This window comes from Engystomops pustulosus, chromosome 3 (genome assembly GCF_040894005.1).
Source record: "Engystomops pustulosus chromosome 3, aEngPut4.maternal, whole genome shotgun sequence".
NCBI classification, from domain to species: Eukaryota; Metazoa; Chordata; class Amphibia; order Anura; family Leptodactylidae; genus Engystomops; species Engystomops pustulosus.
Genome location: NC_092413.1, coordinates 175,188,448 through 175,208,099, shown reverse-complemented (window position 1 = coordinate 175,208,099; position 19,652 = coordinate 175,188,448). Strand labels below are relative to the sequence as shown.

The window sequence follows — 19,652 nt, the reverse complement described above, 5'->3', positions numbered from 1 at the left end:
CGGTAACACAACATAGTGAAAAAGGCCCTCAGGGGTAACAAAGGCTGTCTTTTCTTTAGCCCTATCTGTCAGGGGTACCTGCCAATATCCTTTAGTTAGATCCAGGGTGGTGAAGTACTGAGCACCCCCTAGTCTCTCAATAAGCTTGTCCACCCGGGGCATGGGATAGGCATCAAACTTAGACACCTCATTCAATTTTCTAAAATCGTTGCAAAATCGCAACGTCCCATCCGGTTTGGGAATTAGAACAATTGGACTGGCCCACTCACTTTTGGACTCCTTAATAACCCCTAGCTTCAGCATCTTAACTTCTTCTGATATGGCTTGTCTACGAGCTTCAGGGACTCGGTACGGCCTTAATCTTACCTTTATCCCTGGCTCAGTGACAATATCATGTTTAATTACAGATGTGTAGCCTGGCAACTCTGAGAACACATCTGTATTTCTTGCTACAAACTCTCGAGCCTCTCGCTGTTGCTCTTTGGTAAGGGTATCAGCTATTCGCACTTCTGCCTCCGGCACAGACTTATCTGCAGCCTGTGAGGGTATTGCAGGAGGTGGACTAGCCAGAACCATCTCTGTATGCAGACTCTCTCTGTCTTTCCAGGCCTTTAACAGATTTACATGATAAGTCTGCTCGGGTTTTCTCCGTCCAGGCTGACGTATCCTGTAGTTCACCTCTCCTATTTTCTCTATAACCTCATATGGTCCTTGCCATTTAGCGAGAAACTTACTTTCTACAGTGGGGACTAGCACCAACACACGATCACCGGGATTAAAGGTCCTTACTTTTGCTGACCTGTTATAAACCCGGCTTTGAGTTCTTTGTGCCTCCTCCATATGCTCCTTGACAATGGGTAGGACGGCCGCCACCCTGTCCTGCATATCTGAGATATGGTCTATTACACTTTTGTGGGGGGTGGGCTCTTGTTCCCATGTCTCTTTGGCTATGTCCAGGAGACCTCTGGGATGTCTGCCATACACTAACTCAAACGGCGAGAACCCAGTAGAGGCTTGTGGGACTTCTCGGATGGCGAACATTAAATATGGCAACAGTACATCCCAGTCCTTCCCATCCTTGTTTACCACCTTTTTTAGCATACTCTTTAAAGTTTTGTTAAACCGTTCTACCAATCCATCCGTCTGAGGATGGTACACAGAGGTGCGTAACTGTTTAATATTAAAGAGCCGACATAGCTCCTTGGTGTCTTTTGACATAAAAGGAGTCCCTGATCTGTGAGGATCTCCTTGGGAAGTCCCACCCGGCAGAACATGGCAAACAACTCTTTAGCAATTAGTTTCGCCGAGGTGTGCCGTAGTGGGATGGCCTCAGGATATCGGGTAGCATAGTCCATGACTACCAGGATATGCTGATGCCCCCGAGCAGATTTTACCAAAGGACCGACCAAATCCATGGCGACCCTTTCAAAGGGTACCTCAATAATGGGCAGAGGTACCAACGGACTTCGAAAGTGTACCATGGGAGCATGCAATTGACAATCAGGGCAAGTTTCACAATACCTTTTTACCCTATCGTACACTCCGGGCCAATAAAAACGCTGCAAGATGCGTTCCAGAGTTTTTGTGGTACCTAGGTGCCCTCCCATCACATGCTTATGTGCAAGGTCTAACACCATCTGACGATATGGCTGAGGTACCATTAACTGCTCCCGGGTTTCACCGTGGACCTTATCAATGCGATACAATAACTCCTGATTTACCACCACTCGAGGGAACAACTTATCCGCACCTGGGTGCTGAGGTACACCATTAATCTCTGCCACATTTTCTCTGGCGCGGACCAGAGTGGGGTCCTGGAGTTGTGCAGTACCAAAGTTGTCACGGGATACCTCCAAATCCGACAACTGTGGTCCTGTCACTACCTCCTCAGTTTCGCCTGCCATAACATCTAGGGGAAACATTACACTTCCATCTTCTGTGGCGGTCACCCCTACGGCAGGAACTCCAGAGTCTGGGTCATCAGGCTCGGGTTCAGAGATCTGACCAGACAACACAGGAGAACAACCCCCCAACTCTTGGTTTCCCCGCCATAGAGTCCAGAACATGGGGAAGTCCCGTCCCAAAATAAGATCATGGGGCAAGTTCATGACAACCGCTGCCTCATGTAGCGTCTCTTCACAAGAGGTCTGGAAGTTAATAACTGTGGTGGGGTAGTCCTTTACGTCCCCATGGATGCACAGGACTCCAGTTGTGCGCCCTGTGACCGCCTTGGGGTCTGTGAGGGACCCATTAATCAAGGTCACCCGACTGCCTGAGTCCAGCAGGGCCAACGCTGGATGCCCTGCCACAGTCACCCGGCACAGGTGGCGCTCATCAGCAGAGTCGGGGCTAGTAGCTGTGTAGACAGGGGCAGCATAGAGAGAAACCCTTCTGGTGGAACTGCAGTCCATGGGCTCTGAGGAATTGGGGCAATGGGCTGCAATATGACCTGGCTCATGGCAGGTCCAACAGGTGGGAGCCTCCCCCCTCCTCCTCCCCTGGGGTACATCCCGGACATTGGGAGTTGTCTTGCCCCGGGAATTTGTGGGTGACAAGACCTTCCGTGCCTTAAGGCCTGTCTGGGTATAAGGCGCTTTCTTTGTTAGGGCCTGAGTGGCACAAAACCTCTCCACCAACCCCACCAGCGCCTCGGCATCAGACGGGTCCCCGTGTCCCACCCATTGTTGGATCTCACCCGGCAAGGCCCTCAGGAAACGGTCCAAAACAACCTTCTTGACCATCTGGGCTGGGGTTGATGTCTCCGGCTGAAGCCACTTGCGGACCAAGTGAACAAGTTGGTGCATCTGCCCCCTCGGTGGTAGCGCCTCCTGGTATCTCCAGCTATTCACTCTTTGAGTGCGTAGATGCTGATCCACTCCTAGTCGGGCCAAGATCTCTGCCTTCTCCTTGGAGTAGTCCCGAGCTTCCTCCTCGCTCAGGTCGTAGTATGCCTGCTGGGGATCAGCGACGAGGAAGGGGGCCAACACCTCTGTCCAGTGCTGCTGTGGCAACCTCTCTCGGGTGGCCACCCTCTCAAAGCCTGTCAGATAGGCCTCCACATCATCCTCGGCGGTCATCTTGGTTATAGCTTTGCGGACCTCTTTCCTGGCGTCCTTCACTGTCATTGCTGGGACAGTCCTTTGCTGAGCAGCGGTCAGGGCTGTTACCTGCTGGAGCAGCAATCTGTTTGTCTCTTGCTGCTGCACGTTGGACTGGACAAGCTGCTTGATTAACTCCTCCATGGCCGTGGCTTGCAGCTTCAGTGCTGTCCAGGACATGCACTAGTGTATACTTCACTGCACTATGCCGGCATTCTCCACCATGTGTGGGGAATTGCTCTGGTAGTTGACTGGTAGCAGTGCAGGAAGCAGGGACACACGCAGGTTTAATGTCCAACTTAAGTGTTTATTCACACTTGCAACACAGAACACAAATTCAGCCTTGGCTTAGGCACATGCAAAAACATTACAAAAGTAATTCCTGCCCGGCTAGGCGCTGTCTAATACATTTGGCGGACCCTAGCTATCCGGGTACCAGGCTGCCTGGCACCCGCTCTTGGCCAGCAGTAGTACAGGAGACCCTCAGTTACCTTTGCTGTGAGAATGCAATCTCGCTTTCAGCTCTCCAGGTAGGGCCTCTCCTACTGCTTCTGGCCTGTGGATTAAATCAGGCCCTAACGAGGCCTGAGACCCGCACCTGTGGGCAATTCACAAACCCAGGACCGAAGCCCGGGTGGAGTAGGAGTCCCACTACCAGCCTACCCCTACTCCATAATAAGCAGGCCCAGTACGGACATTACAAATGTGTCTGTGTTAGCTAGGCCAACACAGAGAAAACAAACTATTCCTGCTTATCATGTCTGCATTAACCCTTGGGTTACTGCAGACAAACCCAGGGCTTTTACCACATGTATTTCATCTGCCTGTAGGACAGATAGCGGTTTTCCCACACAATACCTCTTACTTTCTCACAGTGGTTAAAAATTAACTGGGGAGTTTTATCAGTGCTTGTACGCCAGTTTTGTGGCTTAAAAGCTTTGAAATAGTTGCAATTTCTGGCCAGGGATGGGGTTTACATTGCGCCAATGCATAATAATTCCTCTAATGGGTCTTGATGGCCTTGTTCCTTCTTCTAAGTCTATTTATCCAGGGGCTCTGGATTCTCATGTGATTGTTAAGTGTCTCAAGGGTCTCATCCTCATCAACCTACTTGGTGGGACTTTTCAGATCATCACTATTCCCAGAATAATGGTAGTAGATAAAAGATTGTTTAAAATGGCTCCCTATTGGAAACTGCACCAAGGTCATATTAACTTGAAGTGTTCTGTGTTGTGATGCCCTTCGAATCAACTGCTCAGGAGTCTTGTCACCCCTTGAGTCTCAGAATTGACAGGCAACTCACTCAGACACTAACCTTATGGCATTACATTATAAATGAAGGGTACCCCTTTAAGTTTCTACAAGATTGTTTAATAAATTATTACTCTCCCTTCCTCAGTCACAATAAATATATCACATTTTTTGCAAGCCCACAAGATAAGATACCATTAAATGTTCAGCTATCATATGACAAGCTTGTTATTATTGATTTATCCACATTTCCAAAAAAAATGATTCGATTAACCTTGTACAGAATGCATTTTGATGTTGTAAGGGGAAATTTTCAAGATAAGCAACTGCAAGGAAAAAAAAAATCCCCTGGAATATGTGATTTGTTTTTGAGCAGGATATTGACATGCACAAGTGATTGTAGATTATTATATAAATGGGAATTAGGAATACAGATCGCTAAATATAATGAGACTAACACTGTGATCCCACATAGGACAATTGGTATAAAAAAGCCATTAATTCTTTCATAAATGGTATTTAATAAAAATCTGAATTAATGGATTTGCCTAAGCACCACTTAGGGAGTTGGTTTTGCTTAAAAATACATTTTACATAAGCAGCATGTATTCAGAAGAAGCTCACAAGAAGATACCAGGCCAGTAGGTAAGTATATTTCTAAAGAGCTTTATTTTGCCTAATCTTCATGTAAAATACACGTTTTACATGTTTTCTTTAAAGGAAATCAACCATTAGGATCACCTGAAACAGAAACTTATAATTAGCACCACGAAGCACAGGGACAAAATGTCCGGTGCTCCGGGCTGCTAATTATGAACGCCTCCTTTCCTCCATCTCCCTTAATGGGAGCATGGGAGACGGTGGTGACGTCACGCAAGAGCCGTGAATTAACGCCCCTCGCATGATGTCACCTCCCTCTCCCAGCATGGGAAAGTGCACAATTAGCAGCCCAGAGCTCCGGACATCTTGTCCACTCACACAGTGCTGCTAATTATAAGTTTTGTTTTTAGGTGATGCCAGAGTGTAAAGACTGCTGGAGGACATTGCTGGGATCAAGATGAAGAGGAATGAAGGTAAGTTTTTGTAGGGGTTTTTTTGTTTTTACTAATGGTTGATTTCCATGAATGCTAAAAATCTTAAACTATCATTACCAAGATCCATCTTTATAACACTCATAACTCTAACAAATCTAATAAAATATTTCATATTCAGCAGTGGCATTGTCCCACCAAACATTGAATCTATACAGTAGCAGAAGTAGATAATGACAGCATCGTGTGACCACAGGGGGTGAATTATTTGTAATTTTGCTATTTATTTTCATCACTATAGTCCATGATTTTGTGATGCAGGAAGTAGCATCACCGGACTACATGGTATGACATTGTGTCTTAATGTTACCGGGAGGGGGCTGATTCTACATCCCAGTTTCCGATAACCAGTCACATCACTGCAAGGAGGTGGATACAATTAGGTCTGATTTCACATAAAAGGGTAGGTGTTACATATGTGTCTTTCGCTGAGAAAGTGCTAAATTGGTTCTTTGCAGTGGGCAGTCTGAACAGCGCTCTACTGCTGGATTGTAAGTCTGCAACCTTTTCTCTGGGCCAGGAAACCTACCATGAGGAATCTACCATCAGAAGTAGATATGATGGTAGACTCCTCCTGCCTGCCCCTGCCCTAATCTGTAATTTAATAATCCTGGAACCTAACTTGTCAAAACTTTATTTTAGTAATATGTAAAGTAACTGCAGAGGCTACTAGGGCGTGTACTAGCCTGGCCGGGCACTGGGATCTAAGGCTACTCCACGCCCCAGTAGTCTCTGAAGTTATTTTACATATTACTAAAATAAAGTTTTTAACAAGTTAGGTTCCAGGCTTATTAAATTACAGATTAGAGCAGAGGCAGGAGGAATCTACCATCAGATGTACTTCTGTTAGTAGAATTGGAGTAACATTATGTTTTAGCAAATGCATTGGAAACTCAATGTTACTTCAATATGTGAGCAAGGCTGAAGCCTTTGTAATGTGTCAAAAACGCATTAAAAAAAGCGACACAATACATCGTGTGAGCGTGCCCTCAGGGCTCACATACCTTCAGAGCTCTGCCTCTCTCTAACCTGAAGAACTCTGATGTCCTTCCCTTGCTGGTCAGTTAGTCTGCACAGCTCCCTGTCACTCAGTTCTGCCATTCTTGCTACTCCTGGTTTTTGACATTGGTTCAGTTTTTTCCAACTATAATTTTGTTTTGGCAATTTGCCTTTTGTTGTCTCTCTCTGTTGTGACTCCAGACAGTTTACCACCCCAAATTGTGTTTTTTGTTTGTTTGTCCTGTTTTGTGTGTGCATTGTGACCTAGGAAGGGAACGACACCCAGTTATAGGCCACTGATTAGGGTGGGCCCAATAAGCAGGTAGGCTACAGTTTGAGGGCTTAGTATTACTGCTTGTTCATGTCCTGCATAAAATGCCACACCATGCACCAAAGATGCAATTTTTTTCAGGCAATGTATGCCTATATATAAGTGATGTGATCATGTTTTTGTACAGTGTGTTGTCCCGATGGGATTCCTTGCATCATATATAACTATGATTCTTGGAGTCCCTTCCCAGAGACAGGGTTTGGTTAGTGAAATGCAACCAAACATAGTTTCACACGAAAGCAAAAAAAAAGTTAAAATAGTAAAAATAGTAAAACATACACAAAAAAACACAATTTACAATTCAGTTGATTTAATCCTTACTGAAGTCTAATCCATAGAATGTACTCACCATATAATATAATGACAATATAATGACACAAGGGAACAATAGGAATGGATGGTAGTTTGAATTTATTTATCCTGCAAACCTCTTTTGCATTTCCTGAAACATTGATGTATTCCTGGTACACACAGCACATGAGAAACACCTGAGTATGAGGTTGTAGACTCATTTTAGTTCTTCAGAGCTGTAATTTCTTTTACAATTGCTAGTGTAATCAGCATTGGAAATGCAGACACCTTCCTTTTTCAATTTAGAAAGCAATACACAACAAACAGTAATTTGACCAATAAATTGCTTTGTACACCGCGCCGCGCCGCATTTGGAATCTATTTTCTGCCTTTACATTTTTGATAAAGGTGTAAACATATTTCCCTCTGTGATTACTAGATGTCTTCTGTAAGAAAGGTGGCTTTGATGTAAACCAGGAAGGAATATGTAAATGAACCTCTTAGTTAATGGGATATTCCTGTGGTTTTTTTTTTTGTTAATCACCCCTCGCACGAATGGACCATGCAGCCCTGCAGATCAGAACTATTTCATGCAGGTCCAGCACTCCGGTGGGCCCCACTTTCCCTTCACAAGTCTGTGGCGTCACATCCATTTGTCCCATGGAATGTTTGCAGCTTAGTCCACATTCACACTTGGTTTTTTGACCAATCCAAAGGATTGCCCTTGGATTGTGTCTCAAAACGCAATCAAAACAGCAAGATGCGATTGCGGCTTCAGTCCTATTTGAGCAAATGAAGCTGAGCTGCAACATCAAGTACCAAAAGAAATTTAAAAGAAAAAACGGGCAAAATAGAACAAAAGAATAAAAAACAGCCACTGTTATTAATACAAAGAAAAACACAGCAGATGTAAAATTGACATATAAAACATATACAAACAATTAGAAAATACACAGAGGTAGTAACACAATCTGAATGAAGCGCACCCTGCCTGGTCTCTCTTAATATAATAGCAAACTACTAAATTTACCAATGACAGCAGGTAAGGATAAAAGGTAGCATGGGGCCAGAAATGATGGAAAAATCTAATATAACTTGCCCAACTTACAACAAATCCAAAAAACACTTTACCAGATAGAAAAAAAGTATAGAGACAGGCAAGACAAGTCCACATGCATGTAGTGTTTAGGTAAAATAGGATTAAACTGTAAGCCGTAACACAGTTTCACGAATTCCAGACACTTTGCCCAGTACTGTAGTCATTAACCATTTGTCTATACTTTGTTTAACAGAGAACAGAAACCCCAAGCGAAGGTTCCACAAAGGAAGAGAGCGCCCATCTGTTCAGGTTATGGTATGGCTTTGATCACAAGTATCCTTTACATTGTTATATTGCAGATTTATCACAAGAGATTGATTCTATATGTATCTAAGTCTAAAGAAGTATTCTGATTTTAGAAAGTGATATATTAACTCCCACAAGTTCTAGTATGGGGAGACAATCTCCATCTTTTTCCTGCACAGTGTAATAAGTGGTGTGTAGGGAAACATGGTAGAACCACTGCATTCGATAAAGTTAAATCAGCTCTGCAAAGACTGCACTAGGAGTTAGACTCCACTGATTATATGCCATTACTTTATTAGGTGGAAATAACCCTATACATTTATAAGGTTAAAGGAAATCTGCCATTTGATTTGATGCATTATGAACCAAACATACCTTGATGTATGTTTGAGAATGATGTAGCTACACTGATGCAGAAACATATCTTGTTTAATCCCTTAACTGAGTGGTTTTGCTGAAAAATCAATTATAAAATTCAGTATAATGAGACTCTCCTTCACCTGGCTTGGCGCTTCTCCTCTTGCACTGCTTCAGAGAATGATGTAATCACTGTGTTGTCCCTGACAGGCAGAAGTAATCAATCTCCGCACCATCCCACATCTACTGTGAATAAGTCATCTAGATCAGGTTGATTAGTTTTGTCTGGTTAAGAATGCTCTGTGCAATGTGTTTATGAATGACAAGCAGCATGCAACCCAGCTTTTCCCAGGTTCTGAATTTTATAATTATTTTTTTTAGCAAAACCACTCACGTCAGGGCTTAAACAAGATGTGTTTCTGCAATAGTGTAGCTACAGCATTATCAAGGTATGTTTGGTTTACAATGCATGAAATCAAATGGTAGATTTCCTTTGAATATAAGGTTAGCACAGTCATTATAATTTTGAGATATGTGATAAAATTATGTTTGATACTATATTTGGAAAATTATTTTTGCTACTGTTATCAACAAGTTTTTCACTATTCACTTTCAAGACTCTTTTTTTTTAAAGATAAGCATAGCCTTTATATTTTTTTAGATATATTCTTTTGATGTGACCATGGTACCCGCATTTATTCCCTTAAGAAAGAAAAAAAAATTAAAGAAAACACTGTATCTGTACTTTAAAAGGATGCGAACCCCAGAGGCATAATGTATGAAGCAGTGCAGGTATCAGCCACAGCCTGACCCAGATTGCTGAATTTATCTTTTTTTCTATGTTATTTAAAAAGCGTTCCTTAAATGGAAATTACTGAATTATCGATTACTCATATTTCTAGATATACATGTTGAAATTTGGTCTGTGTGTTGAACAGATTTACTTGAATCAGCTGAACTGAACTTTACATGTTAGTTCAGTTCACCTGAATGGGGTTTGAACTGGTAGAAGCACCTGATACACGGAGTGATGAACATTTGTACGAGTCTTTGTTCCATGTAAACATTTCCAGCAGTCAGGTGACAAAGGAGAAAACACTGGATATCTGCTGCCGGGAAATGTAAGTAGCTCCTTGATTGTAATAAGGACTGTTTGTCCACTGCATGTAAGAAGCTGCTTATTGTGTGATGGTTACATGATAGATAGACCGGCTACTTCTTTGATCACTGATTTTTACCATGCTGCTTTCCAACAAAACTGTTGTTTTTTATTTTCTGTGTATATATGGTATATTTTAAAACCTTCTGGGCTGGTTTCCATTTTTACAAGTTTTTATAAATGTCAATTTGAAATGATATTTACAGATATTAAATTCTGACATCCATGCAGGTACTAAAAGCCTGGTATTGCAGATTAGCCCTTTTGTTTCAATGCAAAATATAGCAACATTTGTAAATAGAGGGGGGGGGGTGGACTCTTATAGAGCAGACTCCTACAGAAATTTACTATTTTACACTATACTTGCCACTTTACCAAAGAGTAGGGGATACATGTACAGAAATTGTTAAAAAATGCAAATTTTACTTTTTGATATAAGAAGGACTAGGGGTGTGCCTATTTTACACACTTCTGGCGCACGCGACACTTCCTGGCACACGCTGCACTCTACCCCATGGGGCTCAAATTTCTGCACTGAAGGGGGTGTTCTAGTGATCAATTGGACCATAAGCCACATTTATTATGCAAAGTATGACAGAAATGTGTCGCACACCCCATTTTAAAGGTGCACCAGAAAAAAAATGGTGCGCTCTGGAGAGCAGTGCAGGGGGCGCCAGATTCATGAAGAATGTGAGACACAAATTATGAATCTGGCTGCCCCTACACTCCACACAGGCAAACTGCACATAGTACACTAGAAAGAATGTGCAAAGTCCGACAGAAAACTTGTGCGCATGGTCCCCATTGGGTACCAAAAACAATCTAACTAGGTTCTCAACTGTCAGTTGGGCGGTCGTAGCTCAACCCATTTGATCAAAAAACTTTGACATTGAATATTTAGGAATGGCCGAGGCTAAATGGCTAATTCCAACTATATCAGAATCGGGTAATAATGCTTATTTAAGGAATTGGTTTTGATAAAATAGCTTTAGGTCCTCTCTAAGAGGCTTGTGCATATTACTGAAGTGCATTGCACTGTAGATGGATTCTGACATAAGAAATGACAAATTTCCCCTGAGTGGCAGTATGTGGTCCAAAATAGAAATATGTGGTCACAGTGGGGTAAGGCATGGTGGATGCACTGCTTTGTGAACATACCAAGAGGCCATGCCACAAGTTATAGAATAGGTCCTATTCCTGCTCCGATTTATGGTACAGCTGCTCACCCACCAAATCCAACCGGCCACATCTAGCCACAAACAGAGGATCACTTTCCCCTGTTTGTGGCTCATGAGGAACACAAGGTTGTGTGCATGAGACCTCACCCTAGTAAAGTGTGTAATAGTGCCCAACCCCTTTAACCCCTTCATGACCAATGGTCATTGGTACCTGAATGTCCAGGTCAATTTTTGACGTTCTAATATTGATTTTTTTTAACTGGCGATATCTCTGTAAAAGCTTTACATATAACAAATTTTACTTTTCAAGATATGTAAGACTTTATCTTGAAACAAAATTTTAATAATTACATATTTAAAATGTGCCAATAATTGAGCACAAATGTGTATTTTTTGCATTTTTCCAATTAAATAGTTTTTTAAAGGAAACCTACCACCATGGAACTGCCTATAAAGGTAGATCGGTGGTTGGTGCATCTATAGTACGTGAGGATAGCCCTTTTAAGGGCTAATCCTCGCGTCCCCGCAATTAAAAACTTTTAATTCCCCAATATCCAGATTTTCTAAAGAGGCTACTGGGGCATGGAGTAGCCGGAGCTGAGGTTACCATGCCCCAGTAGCCTCTTTGATCTTCCTACCAGAAATCTTCGGCGCACAGCTACAAGGAGCTGCACGCCCTCGTCCGCGAAGCATGCCGTATGCACCTAACACCCAATCTACCTTTATAGGTAGATCAGTGGTGGTAGGTTTCCTTTAAGTAGGAACTTTTACCAAACTATGTTATAAATATGTACAGGACTTGAACCCAGGACCCCAGCTCTGCAAGGCTGTAGTGCTAACCACTGAGCCACCCCTTTAATATGATATATAGATTGTGTATTGATGCTTAACAGAACTGGAGATATCCACTCTTGAAGTTACCACCGGCAATAGAAAACTGTACATAAAACTCAACTTTTTTTGTACAATTTAAGGGTGGATATCTCTGGCTCTGTGAAGCATCCATTCACAATCGTATATCATATTAAAGGGGAAATTCTCCTGTTTAATTTGACCAGAATTGTGTTTCTAGTTGCCAGGGTTCTGGAGTTATAGCCATTTAAAGTAGGCTACTGTCATGACATAGATAAATGTCCTTTTCGCAATTTGTCACAGTAAAAGCTCCCGTATATTTAGGCGGAGAGGCCGTGAAGAGGTTAAGGCCCCTACCTAAGTACGTTTGATGTCTGCTAGACAAGACTGCCCTGCAAAAGACAAGTCTGTCTGTGGCTATTACATGTATGTCCTCTGGCAACAAGACTGACAGCCTAGTCTATAGTTTTCTCTTGATCTGCTCCTGTATATTGGGAGAATATGTTACAGTTTAATAGTCTGGAAGAAAAGTTATATTCTATCACTGTGCAATTCCTTGTAAGAGATTGGATTTGAACTCTCGGACCTGCAACAATGGCACAAGGGACAATAACCCTGTGCTGTGCTATTATTCAATGACTTGTACTGTGGCAGGACAATGGCAGTATATAAATATCTCTTCCATGAAGCTGGACATACTGGGGGTTACTAGATTCTCAGTTTCTGAACACGTTTGTTCATTTTGGAGAGCGCAGAACTAAAAGACTTTCAAAGAAGTGAATAGGGAGACTTGAAGACAGGTTTAAGCTTGACAGTCAGAAATAGGTCCGTCTGCTCTCTTTTAAAGTTATGCCTTTTTCCTGAAGCGAAAGATTTGGTATCTGCCCATTGATCTTAGAAAAATAACCTCTGCTGTCTTTTATTACATCTGGAGCAATTCTGCTTCTCGGAGAAATCTCCAGCAGGTTTGTGGCTCCTAGTTATCCACGCTAACATGACTTGAAGGATTTCAATTATAGCTGAAACTTGCAAAAGTGATGCTTATCCTTTCCTGTAATGAGCATGTGAAGGTGAAGATTGCTCATCTCGCTGATAACCCTGGAGTTTTACCTTAAGAAAAACGAGATCTTAGCCTCTCGAAGCCTGAGGTGTAGTTTTATAATCCCAATTACTGTCTGATATCTGAAGGTCATCCATCATGTTTCTGCTTGGCACATATCTTAATAGTATAATGAATAATCAAACTTGTGGGATGAATTTATATATAGGAGTATGATAAAAATGCTGCAGCTCTTAGATGACTAAAAATTGACTGACCATAATATAAAGTATGTACAGGCAGTTCCCAGCTTAAGGACACCCAACTTACAAACGACCCCTAGTTGCTCTGCCCACTGTGACCTCTAGTGAAGCTTGATACCAGTAATTTCCTAAACTATAGCCACAATCTACAGGTTATCAATGGTGTCTGCAATGCTGGTCAATTGTTAATCTTTGTTTCCACCAATACCCAAAATGTAAAAAATCCTATTGTGCGCCTTTTATTGAGGTCGCATGCGGCTCGTCTACAGAGCTGCCCCATACATACGTGGTTAGTGTGTGTGGCACTGGGTAGGTGTGAGAGCTAGTGGGCCATACTCTGACATGCATGTGCACGGAAGAGCATCGGGTGAGTTAACATGACATCTGTGATATGCTCCTGCTAGTCCAGCAGCCGGGGCCAAGGCGCCTCAATAACAGGCACACAGCACATGCGCAGAGTATTCAAACTCAAGGACAGTGACTTGAAAAGAAATCTGTACTGAGTGACATGTGGACGGGCAAGTGTGGAGGAGCTTGACTGGATCCAAGAGCTCTGGGGACTCCTTGACTGGATAGATGAGAGTTACGGGGCTGAATATCTATTTAACATATTTAAGAAAATATACACAAAAAGATTGTGGAGTAGCACAGCGGTGTATAGGGTTATTAACTTAGTATAGCATGCCAGCAGGGCCGGCTCCAGGTTTCAGTAGGCCCTTGGGCCACAGAGCCTTAGTGGTCCCCTTGGCAGCATTAAAAATAAAGAAACTAAAATAGTCTCCTCTTCCCTAAAATATTCCCTAGTTTGTCATCCCAAACAGCCCCCTTATGGCTATTTGATATACAGCCCCTTATGGTTATTTTATATAAAGTCCCCCTCACCCCCTATGGATTTATTAGATACAGCCCCCCTCACCTTCATGGATTCCTTTTGTGGGCCCCCAGCGGCTCTGGGCCCTGGCACTTGAAGTATGCACACTACTGGCACTAGCCCTGGGTGCAAGCCTCAGCAAACCCCACTCACTTGTAATTAGACTTGGAAATAGCTCCATTAAGTGGCTGTAATGTTGCGCCTAATTCTTCCAGGAGTGCTGCTTCTCTACTATTTCTTTTAAGAAAATATATTTACTTTTAACTATAGCTAAATTATATATATATATATATTATCAAACAAGTAGATGACTGTATATTATAATATCCACTATTGTATTAATATTACACATTATTATGGCTATTTAAGATGTAGCTTTGTGCTGAAAGTTTCTCATCTTCCCATACAAGGTGATAGCCTTCATTTGCTATTTTGGGTACATACTGTCCTAGTAATTGACTACATATAGAGAGCATCTTATACATTTTGTCATGTAGGCAAAGGACTTATTTAGGATAACAGTAATGAATTCACTGATAGATGATATTTGTAGCTTTTTGCATATATAATGGATATAATTGAGCTTAAAGGATTACAGCTTGTGGTATCATTGAAGGTGACCTCCCTTCACCATATACGATGGTGATACATTCAGACAGGAAATCATTTGTTAAACACTGGAAATGTTATTTGCTTTTAATCTTATTTTCTCCTCATCAATCATAAGAAAGTCATGTGTCTGCGTATGACTTCAGGACCTGCAGTTAAGTACATTAGTCTTTCTTGAACTGTAAAGGACAGTAGAAGATTATTGAATAACTTCATGTAACTCTACAAGTTCTAGATTCCTAAAAAAGCTAAATCAAGTAAGTGCCCCCATGTCTCCGTATTACTGACCTCAATGACCTCTACATGTATTGTGCATACAATGAACCCCACAAATTAATTTACATGTTTGCCAAAATATTAAAAGGGTTCTTTTCTATTGAGGAAAATAGAAGGTAGTATTTGAGCCGGAAATGTTAACGGTCACGTAACTGGCTATACCTTTTAGAAGGATGTTTGCTTGTCTGGATGGTAATGTGCAACTTAGTGCGACTTAGTCATATATACAGCTAAACCGTATATGAAACATTATATGTACATGCTCTTACACATGGCCATGGTTTCTTTGTCATGGTTTATGAGCCGACATAACGTTTATGTTCAGGTAACACAAGTATAATTTAATAAAGAAGCAATAAGCACTTATGTTTACCAAAGTAAACTTGTCATTAGAGATGACAGTTTTAGTTTGGCTTCAGTGTTCAGGTGCAGCAGGGCGACCCGGAAGTATTGCTGGATTTTCGGCCAAACAGCAAATCTGGCAAATTGCTGTCCCATGCTACTAGCCATGGCCGTGATTGCCAGGGGTTGTCCCTCTGGCCAACTTTTAGCAGCAGCAGAGGCTGATGTTTTTATGTTTGATATGGCGCATTATCCTACACAAGGAAGGCATTTTTATTTCTTTTCAATACAAAGTTGAAAAATTTATTGGAAATATGATGCAAGGAGCCCCTGCCTTTTGGCAAATACACACATTCACTACACTCATTCAATATATGAATTACAAACACACACTGTATATACGCTACTTATACAAATACACCATACATAAGAAACACTCAAACACATACATATATTTACCCACTCGCTATATACAATTCATACATACAACCTACTCAAAAAAAACAGATTTACACAGAAAATAGTTACCATAAAGCATAAAATGTACTTTATTGAACATATACTGAAAAAACATACACAAAATGAAAATGCACAAAAAGAGCCATTTACACATTGGGAGGTGACTAGTTAATACTGGGGAGGATGGCTAAAAACAACAGGAAGGAGGCATCAAAAATGACAAAATGTTTCATGGATGATTAAAGTCAGACTGAAGTGCCAATGTAAGCAGTGATAAAGTGAATTAGAGGTGGATAATGAAATCCTTGTATAACAATTACCTAGGCACCAGAAGTATGTGGCCTCCAAGATGAAAAGACACCCCCTCCAAGATGAAGAGACACAATTCATACATTATATACCAGCTGGGAATATACTGCACATTACTATATAGCGCCATAAAAAAATGTACTGCATGACAGGGCTGCCATAGTAGTGTATTTACTGTGTAAATCAATTGTAGCTCCAACCTTCTATCCCTGCACTGTACTGTTACTGCTTACACATGTCAATTATTCTATATCAGTTATACAACTTTGATAACTTCTCTCAGCCATGATTTATCGCTGCAGAGTTCACTACCAGATGTCTACATCTCTGTGCCCCTTAAATACCACAGTCACTTACACTATAAGGTCCCTTTTTTTTTTTTTTATATCATCTTTATTAGGTTTTAAAAATTTTTAAAAACAATTCTGCACATCCATGGCCCTTCACAGGGCACCATGTTCATAGCTTTGCATGTACTCTTCCAAAAGATACACTTTTTACAATTATAAAATTTACTTACATACATTTCCCTATTCCCCCCTCTGCCCCCCCCCCCGCCCTCCCTGAGATGCAACTGGCTTCCAGCTTCCCTTATCTTCTTATTTCTAGTTAGGTCCCACCATAGAGTATGTCTATTTCCTTATAAGGTCACTTTGATTAAAACTACAGTATGTACCAGTGATGGTGAACCTTTTAGAGACCGAGTGCCCAAACTGCAACCAAACCCACTTATTTAAATGCAAAGTGCCAACATGCCAATTAAAGCAGTAACATGTTGCTATCTGTTTTGTCATGGCTTTTAATTGTATCGTGTCCTGAGGACACCAAAAATTAGGAGGAGAAATTCAGATTATCATTGTAGCTTCCTTCCAGGGTCCCCTGGAGAGCTGCAGGACCCAGAGCAGGAGCTCCAATAACAGCCTTATCTGCACCTTCATGCTCCTCCTGCAGTCCCATGCAGCTAAGGATGTGCAGTTTAAAACAGCACTAATCATAGCCCATCCTGTGTGGCCAGGGACTGCAGGAGGGGGTTTTGAGTCCTGTCTGGAAACTCTGTGCTGGGGTGATGGCCTGGGTGCCCACAGAGAGTGCTCTGAGTGCCACAGGTTCGCCATCACTGGTATATACTAATATATGGCACCCACTAATTGTTATACAGAAACAACATCCCTTAATATACACAGCAACTGCCCCCTCATTAATTTATATTTCGCACCAGGCTCCTGTTCATTAATATTTAGCAAAGCTGTACCCCCATTAATTCATAGTTACACAGCACTCCATTAAAGTAGCAGAGCAGCACCCACTCACGATTCCATATGTAGTCATCAGTGCCCCTATTAAATGTGTAGCATAACAGTCCCTTTATTAAAGGAAACCTTCCATGAGGATTCTACTATCAGAAGTAGATGTGATGGTAGATTCCTCCTGTCTGCCTCTGTATAATCTGTATTTTAATAATCCTGGAACCTAACTTGTTAAAAACTTTATTTTGGTAATATGTAAATCAGAAGCAGATGCTACTTGGGCGTGTCCCAGCCTCATGCCCCTGTAGCCTCTGCAGTTAATTTACATATTACTAAAATAAAGTTTTTAACAAATTAGTTTAGGTTCCAGGTTTTATTAAACTATGGATTAGTGTAAAGACAGGCAGGAGAAATCTACCATCAGATCTACTTCTAATGCTAGATTCCTCATGGTAGGTTTCCTTTAATTCATAAAAATTTTAATGATACAGTTGTGTGTATATTGTCCTCCAGACCCCCTTATATATGTAATCTCCAACAGCCAAACCCCTGAAGGACAGATTATCTATTACTTCCCTCGGGCCAAGGTCTGCCAGTTGGTAGCTGTGGGCCCCCTGCAGCTCCGGGCCTGGGTCCAGTCATGCAACCTATGACCGTGATTGTTATGCTCCCCGCTACCATAACTGTAGCACTTTTAGGGTTATAAGTACTAAGTATTTAATAAGCCTTGTCAATATTATGTATGCTGAATATATTTCATGCAAACACTTCTCATACTGCCAGCTGCAAATATATGCCAAAAATGTAGACAGTGACATCACTAAGATAATAGCCTGTCTGGATAATAGTGACGTATTCTGCTATTTAACTTACTGATGGAATTATTCATGTAAAATGTCTGTATCGTAGAACGTACAATTTGCTCACCTTCTACAGCTGTAAATCCTAAACTACACAACAGTCCTTGTGTCATCTACATCTGTTACTCTGTGACTTGTGGGTCTGTGATTTGATTCTCTGGGGGTCACCATGAGATCACAGCTGACTCAACTGAAGAGAAAGACCCCAGGTTTTATTTAATATATAGCAATAACTGGATAAGGAATAGTGTTCTTTCAGTTTGAACTAATTGTGCAGTGTAGGATGAGTATACAGGCAGTCCCCTACTTAAGGACACCCGACTTACAGGCGACCCTTAGTTACAGAAGGAGCTCCAACTGTGACCTCTGGTGAAGCTCTCTGAATGCTTTACTATAGTCCCAGACTGCAATGATCAGCTGTAAAGTGTCTGTAATGAAGATTTATTGATAATCATTTGTCCCATTACAGCAAAAAATGTAGAAAATCCAATTGTCACTGGGACAAAAAAAATTTGTCTGGATCTACAATTATAAAATATACAGTTTCAACTTACATACAAATTCACCTTAAGTACAACCCCAAAGAAATTATCTTGTATGTAACCCAGGGACTGCCTGTACTACAGTATTGACCAGTTATTCTTATACGGTAGGTAGTTTGTCGTATACAATAGGTAGTTAGTCTGACCCAGTAGGTAACCAAATGCAATACTGCACAATACTGTGATCTATAAAGGCCATAACTGTTTTCATACTGGGAGCTGTGGTCCAGGTTTTGCAGACCATGATTTCTAATGCTTCCATATAACCGAGTGTGTGGAGTGTACCCCATGCTGGTAGGTAGAATGCAATGATCACACCAGTTTAGCTATACAGGCCTATATATTGCTGCATCTTAAAGGGTAACCGTCATTTGAGATACATTTTAATATTGTGTGGGATCGATGTGGTGAACATTTTTCTGTTTAGGAGACTGTATGAGCTCACATCTAATCTCCCTGTGTATTTCAACAGCTCTGGCACTGAGAATTAACCCCCTTCACTTTCAGCTTGATGTTTAAACATAGTGCCCATAGCATACTACAGCAGGAAGGGTTAACACTCACAGCTGTGTAACAAACAGGAAAGGAGGGAGAAACCCATCTTCAATCCTGTAGACAGATTCACCTTAGAAACATAGAAATAACATTGTAACTAAGGGACACTTAACAGTCTGTTTCTTTACAAACTAAGGAGAATTTATTACTAAAACATATTTTTTTAAAAATGTTCACAACACTCCCCCTACACAAAATCAAAAAGCATCTGAAATACTGGTTACACTGTAAGTGGTCTTGGTGCATTACTCACATTGCTTTGCATCAAAGGACAGATATGGAATAATCAACACAAATTGACACAACTTCAGAAGGTTCAGACCAAATT

General features: G+C 41.5%; 1 protein-coding gene across 2 annotated transcripts in view; it reads left to right on the top strand.

Moving 5' to 3' along the window:
- Positions 1-19,652, top strand: part of SLC9A9 (solute carrier family 9 member A9) — a 448,763-nt gene that overhangs the window by 356,925 nt on the left and 72,186 nt on the right. For both annotated transcript variants that reach the window (XM_072143078.1, XM_072143077.1), the window contains exon 14: positions 8,354-8,433. In XM_072143078.1, coding sequence (XP_071999179.1) covers positions 8,354-8,433 — 80 coding nt within the window. The remainder of the gene's footprint in view (positions 1-8,353; positions 8,434-19,652) is intronic.